The sequence below is a fragment of the Myripristis murdjan genome, chromosome 2 (genome assembly GCF_902150065.1).
Source record: "Myripristis murdjan chromosome 2, fMyrMur1.1, whole genome shotgun sequence".
Taxonomy (NCBI): domain Eukaryota; kingdom Metazoa; phylum Chordata; class Actinopteri; order Holocentriformes; family Holocentridae; genus Myripristis; species Myripristis murdjan.
The window spans coordinates 20767427-20777699 of record NC_043981.1 but is presented as its reverse complement, the minus strand read 5'-3'; the positions used below and the strand labels follow the sequence as shown (position 1 = coordinate 20777699).

Below are 10273 nucleotides of genomic sequence, written 5' to 3'. Positions count from 1 at the left end.
GCTGATTGGTCAGATCAGCTGCAGGTGTGACAGGAAGTGGGCGGGGCCTCAGCAGTAACGGTTCTCTCCTCCTCAGTACGGCTTCAACATGGTGATGTCACATCCTCACGCCGTCAACGAGATCGCCCTGAGTCTGAACAACAGGAACGCCAGGTGACACACACACACACACACACACACACACACACACTCACACACACACACTCACACACACACACACACAGACACACAGACACACACACACACACACACACACACACACACACACACACACAGACACACACACACACACACACTCACACACACACACACTCACACACACACTCACACACACACACACACACACACACACTCACACACACACACACACACACACCACACACACACACACACACACACACACACACACACACACACACACACAGAGGCATTAATCCTAATCCTAAACTAGACCAACAGAAACTGAACTCAACTGTCTTTCTACCTTCCTGTCTTCCTGTCTGTCTGTCTGTCTGTCTGTCTGTCTGTCTGTCTGTCTGCCTGTCTGTCTGTCTGTCTGTCTGTCTGTCTGCCTGCCTGTCTGTCTGTCTGTCTGTCTACCTGTCTGTCTGTCTGTTTACCTGTCTGTCTGCCTGTCTGTCTGTCTGTCTGTCTGCCTGCCTGCCTGCCTGTCTGTCTGTCTGTCTGTCTGTCTGTCTGTCTGCCTGCCTGCCTGTCTGTCTGTCTGTCTGTCTGTCTGCCTGCCTGTCTGTCTGCCTGTCTGTCTGTCTGCCTGCCTGTCTGTCTGTCTGTCTGCCTGTCTGTCTGTCTGCCTGTCTGTCTGTCTGTCTGTCTGTTTACCTGTCTGTCTGTCTGTCTGTCTGTCTACCTGTCTGTCTGTCTGTCTGTTTACCTGTCTGTCTGCCTGTCTGTCTGTCTGCCTGTCTGCCTGTCTGTCTGTCTGCCTGCCTGCCTGTCTGTCTGTCTGTCTTCCTGCCTGTCTGTCTGTCTGTCTGCCTGTCTGTCTGTCTGCCTGTCTTTTTGTCTGTCTGTCATTCTGTCTGTCTGCCTGCCTGCCTGTCTGTCTGTCTGTCTGCCTGTCTGTCTGTCAGGACGAAGGCTCTGGTGCTGGAGCTGCTGGCTGCAGTCTGTTTGGTCAGAGGAGGACATGAGATCATCCTGTCGGCCTTCGACAACTTCAAGACTGTATGTTCACACACACACACACACACACACACACACACACACACACACACACACACACACACACACACACTCACTCCTGTACCTGCAGCTGGTCTGGGCTCAGTGAGTTCACTTCAGGTTAACCCTGCTGGGTTTTCTGTACCATGAAGGTGGTTTACTTTTTATTGGGCTACGTTGCCGTGGCAACATACGCTGAACACGTTCAAGTTAGGCCGAGGATTTTTCCCCTTTCTTCTTCTTCTTTTATAAAATTAATACATTTTACAGACTTCTTATTTTAATTCTGTTTGTTTTTCTCTCACATTTTTTCAAGTTTGAAGAGGAAGAAGGAATTCTTCTGTTTTTTTTTTTTTTACTCATGACTCCACACTGTCCAACCAGAAACTGATCTGGTAGACTGATGTAGTGATTTTTTAAATGTTTTTGAAAATAAATGAGGGGAATTTAATTCAGAGGGTTAAATAAAAGCCTGATAAAATCCAGGCCAGCCTCTGGGCTCCTTTAGGTTTCCATTAGTTTGCTCATATTTAGTATTTAGGGTGTCTGCCCTGAAAAGTCCACATGAGAGTTGGTGCCAAATGTTTTACAGTGAAATAATATTTTAACCAGCAGAATAAACACGAGGCGTCAGATGCTTTATAAAATGAAATATCAAAACCAGTTGAATCAAAGTGACGATTCTGCTGAAGCTCAAACTGAGGGCAGCGGCCCAGCGAGGGTCGCCCCTCACTGTGAGAGAGGGCCAGTTCCTCTGCAGGAGTGTACGGCTGAGTGGGAGACACATTCATTTACTGAACACACACGTTACTGCAGTCACATCGACTCGTGCCGTCATGGTGGGGAAGTCAGATTATAATCCCACTAATTTACGCATTGACACAGTCGGCGATTTTTTCCCAGCATTCCTTGCGGCTGCAGCTGTGTTGCTTTTTGCCTGGATGATGGATTTATATTCCTCGTATTTATTTCAGATTATTGTCTGCTCCTTCGTTGTAAAGTCTGCGGCTCAGGTGGATTTTTCCTTGTCTGTAATTGGTCGCCTGCAGCAAACTCCGCCCTTTTTCTGTGAGCGCACAGATCTAGATTGGAAAAGCCTGGGTTCAGTCAGCGAGTTGATAAGCGGCTTTATGGGACCCAAAATCTGGATTGTGGATGTCTGGTTGAGTGAAGACAGATAACTGAGAGAAACCCGGGATTATAATCCAGCTGCAGGTACAGGCCTCAGGTGTGGCCTGTGTGAGGATCTGATTGGCTGATTGGTTGCAGGTGTGCTCGGAGACGATGCGCTTTGAGAAGCTGATGGAACATTTCAAGAACGAAGACGACAACATCGACTTCATGGTGAGTCTCTGAGGTCATGTGACGTACGTGTGAACGCACCGTGACACGTTTAAGTGCACCACGACAGACGTAAACTGTCAGGCCCAGGTATTTGCAGGACTGTTGGGATGCGACTGAGGCGTCAGGACGAAACTTCAGTCTGTCGGTCATGTTTTCTGTTGGTCGTGGTTGCCGTGGTTACATGTTTTCTGATTGTCGTGGTTGCCGTGGTTACCGTTTCCAGGTGGCCTGCATGCAGTTCATCAACATCGTGGTTCACTCGGTGGAGGACATGAACTTCAGAGTCCACCTGCAGTACGACTTCACCAAACTGAACCTGGACGAGCACCTGGAGGTGACACACACACACACACACACACACACACACACACACACACACTCACACACACTCACACACTGATGAGGTAATAAACATCTTAGCTCTTCATTTTTATATTTTTTTTCTTTTGATGAAAACTTCCAGTGTCTCGTCATTTAAAGTGCAGATTATTTTCTAAAGAATCAGCCCTGACCTTTCACAATAAGACTAATAACAAACTCAAAGATACAGGCTCTCACGCAGGAGCCCTGGGCTTTTATTTTGAAATGCTTGGCTTCCTTTGTTTTGACAGATATTTAAAAAACACATCCGTATGCTGATCCATCATCTATACTGATCCAGCCTGCTGCTTCCTGTCTCCCTGCCCCGTCTGTCTCCCTGCCCCGTCTGTCTCCCTGACCCGTCTGTCTCCCTGCCCCGTCTGTCTCCCTGACCCGTCTGTCTCCCTGACCCGTCTGTCCCTCAGAGGCTGAAGCACACGGAGAGCGACAGGCTGCAGGTGCAGATCCAGGCGTACCTGGACAACGTGTTCGACGTCGGGACGCTGCTGGAGGACGCCGAGACCAAGACCGCCGCCCTGGAGAGGGTGGAGGAGCTGGAGGAGAACCTGGCTACTGTAAGACAGGCAGAGAGACAGACAGGCACACAGGCACAAAGACAGACAGAGAGACAGACACATGGAGAGACAGACAGACAGAGAGACAGGCAGACAGAGAGACAGACAGAGAGAAACAGGCAGAGAGACAGACAGGTTTATAATCTGCTCAACTTCATTCTAATTCATTTTTATTTAAAGGGAAACACAACAAGTAACGTTAGTTAATGCTGTAATAAACAGGAAGTAACAGGTAACAAACAGGAAGTGACAGGTAATAAACAGGAAGTAACAGGTAACTAACCGTTAACTAATGTGTCTGAGAATCATGTACTGATGCTGTTCATGCTAAGGTATTAATTTATATGTTATTTAAGGCTTATTGTAGATATTATTAACATCAGTAAACGCCATAATAATCATTAACTAACAGTTAATTAACCATTACAGCATTAACTAACCCTAACTAACATTAACTAACATTAACTAACATTAACTAACATTAACTAACATTAACTAACTTTAACTAACATTAACTAACATTAACTAACGTTAACTGTTGTACTCTTATTGTGAAGTGGTGCCAAATAAATCACCTTCAGTTTGATCACGTGTGTGTGTGTGTGTGTGTGTGTGTGTGTGTGACTCTGTGTGTGTGTGTGTGTGTGTGTGACTCTGTGTGTGTGTGACTGTGTGTGTGTGTGTGACTCTGTGTGTGTGTGTGACTCTGTGTGTGTGTGTGACTCTGTGTGCGTGTGTGTCTGTGTGTGTGTGTGTGTCTGTGTGTGTGTGTGACTCTGTGTGTGTGTGTGGCTCTGTGTGTGTGTGTGTGTGTGTGTGTGTGTGTGTGTGTGTGTGTGTGTGTGTGTGTCAGATGTCGGAGCGGCTGCTCGACGTGGAGAACGAGGCGATGCTGAAGATCGTGGAGTTGGAGAAGCAGCTCATGCAGACCAACAAGGAGCTGGACCAGCTGCGGGTCAGTGCGTTACCATGGCAACACCATACACGCCAAACACGCTAAACACGCTAACGTGACACTAACGGCGCCCCCTCCCGCCGCAGGACGTGTACGCCAGCGCCAACTCCCAGGTGCACACGCTGCGGCGCATGGTCCGCGAGAAGGACCAGACCATCCGGCGGCAGAGCCGTCTGGAGCGCCAGGCGCACGAGGCGCAGGCTGGCCCCGCCCCCCAGCCGCAGAGGGGCGAGGGCGACGGGGGCGTGGCCGAGTCCGCCTCGCCCTCGCCCCCGCCCTGCGCCACCCTCTCGCCCAGGTGGGTTCACTCTCTCTACCTGCACCACTGTTTCTCTTCAAAATAAAAGCTCAGCCAGCAGCGGTGTCAGCCTGGCCCGTGAGAACACGCCACCGCTACCCGCTCAAATACCACGAGTACTGCTTTATCTACTGCAAGTACTGCTTTATTTACTGCAAGTACTGCCTCAACTACTGCAAGTACTGCTTCATCTACTGCAAGTACTGCTTTATTTACTGCAAGTACTGCTTCATCTACTGCAAGTACTGCCTCAACTACTGCAAGTACTGCTTCATCTATTGCAAGTACTGCTTCATCTACTGCAAGTACTGATTTATCTATTGCAAGTACTGCTTCATTTACTGCAAGTACTGCTTTATTTACTGCAAGTACTGCTTTATTTACTGCAAGTACTGCTTCATTTACTGCAAGTACTGATTTATCTACTGCAAGTACTGCTTTATCTACTGCAAGTACTGCTTCATCTACTGCAAGTACTGCTTCATTTACTGCAAGTACTGATTTATCTACTGCAAGTACTGCTTTATCTATTGTAAGTACTGCTTTATCTACTGCAAGTACTGCTTTATCTATTGTAAGTACTGCTTTATCTACTGCAAGTACTGCTTTATCTACTGCAAGTACTGCTTCATTTACTGCAAGTACTGCTTCATCTACTGCAAGTACTGCCTCAACTACTGCAAGTACTGCTTCATCTATTGTAAGTACTGCTTCATCTACTGCAAGTACTGCCTCAACTACTGCAAGTACTGCTTCAGCTACTGCAAGTACTGCTTCATCTATTGCAAGTACTGCTTCATCTACTGCAAGTACTGCTTTATCTACTGCAAGTACTGCTTCATCTATTGTAAGTACTGCTTTATCTACTGCAAGTACTGCATTATTTACTGCAAGTACTGCTTTATTTACTGCAAGTACTGCCTCAACTACTGCTTCATCTACTGCAAGTACTGCTTCATCTACTGCAAGTACTGCTTCATTTACTGCAAGTACTGCTTTATTTACTGCAAGTACTGCTTCATTTACTGCAAGTACTGCCTCAACTACTGCAAGTACTGCTTTATCTACTGCAAGTACTGCTTCATCTACTGCAAGTACTGCCTCAACTACTGCAAGTACTGCTTTATCTACTGCAAGTACTGCTTCATCTATTGCAAGTACTGCTTCATCTACTGCAAGTACTGCTTCATCTACTGCAAGTACTGCTTCATCTACTGCAAGTACTGCATTATTTACTGCAAGTACTGCTTTATTTACTGCAAGTACTGCCTCAACTACTGCAAGTACTGCTTTATCTACTGCAAGTACTGCTTCATCTATTGCAAGTACTGCCTCAACTACTGCAAGTACTGCTTTATCTACTGCAAGTACTGCTTCATCTATTGCACGTACTGCTTTATTTACTGCAAGTACTGCTTCATCTACTGCAAGTACTGCTTTATCTATTGCAAGTACTGCCTCAAAAACTGCTCTGTCTGTTAAGCACTACCTCGTCTACATGAAGTACTGCCCACAGTACTGCTCACAGTACTGCAGTAAAGTACTACAGTACTTTGTTCTCTGAGTGTTTGTGAATAAAGTTGACTGAAAGTGACGTTGCTCCGCCCTGCAGCCCAGAGACGGTGGCCTATCACAGCATGGGACCAGGAGTGGGCGGAGCTCCAGGCATGCCGGCCCCACCCCCTCCCCCTCCTCCTCCGCCGATGCCGGGCGGCGGTGAGTGTTACTATCACTGATACTACAAATACTACATGTACTACACGTACTACACGTACTACCAGCTCTGATGTTTTCTTCTTCTTCTGTAGTTTCCAACGGGCCGTACCCCGCCCCTCCCCCTCCTGCCCCGCCCCCGCCCCCTCCGCCCCCCCCCCCCCCCCCTGCCGGACCAGTGAGCTCTCCTCTTCCTCCGTGCCCATGCCCCCCCCTCCTCCCCCTGTGGCCCCGCCCCTCCCCGGCTCGGGGGGGTCGCCCACCGTCATCTTCAACTCCGGACTGGCAGGTACAGCTGGGTGTGTGTGTGTGTGTGTGGGTGTGTGTGTGTGTGTGTGTGGGTATGGTGTGTTCAAGCGACCTGTGTTGAGCCGCGGTGTGTTCAGGTGCTGTAGGAAAATCAGCAGACCCAAATTATAAAAATCCTCCACAATCCCTTTTTGTTGCTTTTTAAAAGGAATAAGGTCCAGATTAGAGATTGTGTGATTTCCCAGCTGAACTGAAACGCCTCACAGTCAGGACATGTCCTTATTGATTATATTGTTTTTGTATTAATTGATCAGTTGTGTGTGTGCTGACCTTTTCTCTGTGTTCTCCCCTGTTCTCCTGGTTCTGCTGCAGAGGGTCCACTCAAGCTGTTCTGTACGTCCACCTTCTTCTTCTTCTTCTTCTTCTCTGTCTCCAGAGCCAATCCAAACGTTCAGAGCTGCTCTCACCTGTGGGACAGGGATTAAATTATTGAAGCAGGACTAGGCCTTAATCTGGAGGCTGGAGGAGTTAATCTCAGCCTAAAAAGTGACTTTCCCAAACATGTCTTAACTCCAGATTAGCCCACTGTTGACGCCCTGCTGCTGCCTCCATAAACACAAACACATAAAACACAGAATTTAACCCCAGATTAGGATCAGTAATCCCTGACCACAGCTAGTTAGGTTAGTTTGCGAGCAGCTGCTGTGTGGAGGTTTGAGCTCAGAGGCTTCAATCATGTTGCTTTTTTATTGATGAACTGATCAGAGTGATCCAAAATCAATTCATATGTCCCTCTACCATCTGCCTGTCTCATTCTCCACCTGTCTCACTCTCCACCTGCCTGTCTGTCTCTCAGCGGTGAAGATCAAGAAGCCGATCCAGACTAAGTTCAGGATGCCGGTGTTGAACTGGGTCGCTCTGAAGCCCAGTCAAATCAACGGGACGGTCTTCAACGACATCGACGACGAGACCATCCTGCAGGTAACACACACACACACACACACACACACACAGGCAGGTTGAAGCTCCGCCCCTCGGCCCCAGAGGCTGGCAGCGAGCGGTGGAAGGTGTGTTTTTCCTTTCCTTCTGTCTTCATCAGAGGAAATGCTGACATCAGATTATCAGCAAGCATGTAGGACGGTGTACAGTGTGTGTGTGTGTGTGTGTGTGTCTGTGTGTGTGTGAGTGTGTGTGTGTGTGTGTTAACTGTGTTTTTACTCCCTTGCTTCCTGCACATGTTGTGCTGTACTGTGACATGATGTAATGAAACACACTGTGACATGATGTAACATATTGTTTTGTAATAATGGGATGTAAAGTAAGGCAACGTCAAAGTAATGAAATGTAACACATTGTGCATAATGTAACATAAAGTAACATACAGGAACACAACACACAGTAACATGATGTGTGTCATGGAACGTGACGCAGCATAAAATAACACAACATACATAAGCACTGTAAAGTAACATGCGTACCATAAAGAAACAGTGTCGTGTTACTGTGTACAGTGACACAACGTAAAGTAATGTAATGTAACAGAACACAGCGCACTTCATGTAACATGAAGTCATTTAAAATAACACAGCGCTAAGCATCACAGTGTAAAGCAGTGTAAAGCATCACCATGTAAAGCATCACGGTGTAAAGTATCACCATGTAAAGTATCACGGTGTAAAGTATCACGGTGTAAAGTATCACGGTGTAAAGTATCACGGTGTAAAGTATCACGGTGTAAAGTATCACGGTGTAAAGTATCACCATGTAAAGCATCACGGTGTAAAGTATCACGGTGTAAAGTATCACTGTAAAGCATCACCATGTAAAGCATCACTGTAAAGTATCACCATGTAAAGCATCACTGTAAAGCATCACCATGTAAAGCATCATGGTGTAAAGCATCACGGTGTAAAGTATCACCATGTAAAGCATCACGGTGTAAAGCATCACGGTGTAAAGTATCACCATGTAAAGCATCACGGTGTAAAGTATCACGGTGTAAAGTATCACTGTAAAGCATCACCATGTAAAGCATCACTGTAAAGTATCACCATGTAAAGCATTACTGTAAAGCATCACCATGTAAAGCATCACGGTGTAAAGCATCACGGTGTAAAGTATCACCATGTAAAGCATCACGGTGTAAAGTATCACCATGTAAAGCATCACGGTGTAAAGTATCACCATGTAAAGCATGACGGTGTAAAGCGTCACGGTGTAAAGCATGACGGTGTAAAGCGTCACGGTGTAAAGCGTCACGGTGTAAAGCATCACGGTGTAAAGTATCACCGTGTAAAGCATGACGGTGTAAAGCATCACGGTGTAAAGTATCACCATGTAAAGCATCACGGTGTAAAGTATCACCGTGTAAAGCATCACGGTGTAAAGCATCACGGTGTAAAGTATCACCATGTAAAGCATCACGGTGTAAAGTATCACTGTAAAGCATCACCATGTAAAGCATCACGGTGTAAAGTATCACCATGTAAAGCATCACGGTGTAAAGTATCACTGTAAAGCATCACGGTGTAAAGCATCACGGTGTAAAGCATCACGGTGTAAAGTATCACGGTGTAAAGCATCACGGTGTAAAGCATCACGGTGTAAAGCATCACGGTGTAAAGTATCACCATGTAAAGCATCACGGTGTAAAGCATCACGGTGTAAAGTATCACCATGTAAAGCATCACGGTGTAAAGTATCACGGTGTAAAGTATCACCATGTAAAGCATGACGGTGTAAAGCATGACGGTGTAAAGCGTCACGGTGTAAAGCGTCACGGTGTAAAGCGTCACGGTGTAAAGCATCACGGTGTAAAGTATCGCCATGTACAGCATCACGGTGTAAAGTATCACCATGTAAAGCATCACTGTGTAAAGTATCACCATGTAAAGCATGACGGTGTAAAGTATCACCATGTAAAGCATCACGGTGTAAAGTATCACTGTAAAGCATCACCATGTAAAGCATCACGGTGTAAAGCATCACGGTGTAAAGTATCACGGTGTAAAGCATCACGGTGTAAAGCATCACGGTGTAAAGTATCACCATGTAAAGCATCACGGTGTAAAGCATCACGGTGTAAAGTATCACCATGTAAGCATCACGGTGTAAAGTATCACGGTGTAAAGTATCACCATGTAAAGCATGACGGTGTAAAGCGTCACGGTGTAAAGCATCACGGTGTAAAGTATCGCCATGTACAGCATCACGGTGTAAAGTATCACCATGTAAAGCATCACTGTGTAAAGTATCACCATGTAAAGCATGACGGTGTAAAGCATCACGGTGTAAAGTATCACGGTGTAAAGCATCACCATGTAAAGCATCACGGTGTAAAGTATCACGGTGTAAAGCATCACCATGTAAAGCATCACCATGTAAAGCATCACGGTGTAAAGCTTCACGGTGTAAAGTATCACCATGTAAAGCATCACGGTGTAAAGTATCACCATGTAAAGCATCACGGTGTAAAGCATCACCATGTAAAGCATCACGGTGTAAAGTATTACCATGTAAAGCATCACAGCGTAAAGCTTCACGGTGTAAAGCTTCACGGTGACACACAGTAACATCAGTCAGCTGTGTGATGTTAAT

General features: G+C 46.4%; 1 protein-coding gene across 1 annotated transcript in view; it reads left to right on the top strand.

The window, feature by feature from the left end:
* The window catches only part of LOC115370600 (formin-like protein 2), a 20786-nt gene that overhangs the window by 5763 nt on the left and 4750 nt on the right, over positions 1–10273 (top strand). Inside the window, 12 exon segments of the mRNA XM_030067704.1 lie at positions 77–153; positions 1092–1185; positions 2452–2526; positions 2750–2860; positions 3312–3461; positions 4315–4416; positions 4503–4714; positions 6327–6430; positions 6523–6578; positions 6581–6716; positions 7049–7069; positions 7533–7657. Of these exon segments, the coding sequence (XP_029923564.1) occupies positions 77–153; positions 1092–1185; positions 2452–2526; positions 2750–2860; positions 3312–3461; positions 4315–4416; positions 4503–4714; positions 6327–6430; positions 6523–6578; positions 6581–6716; positions 7049–7069; positions 7533–7657 (1263 nt within the window).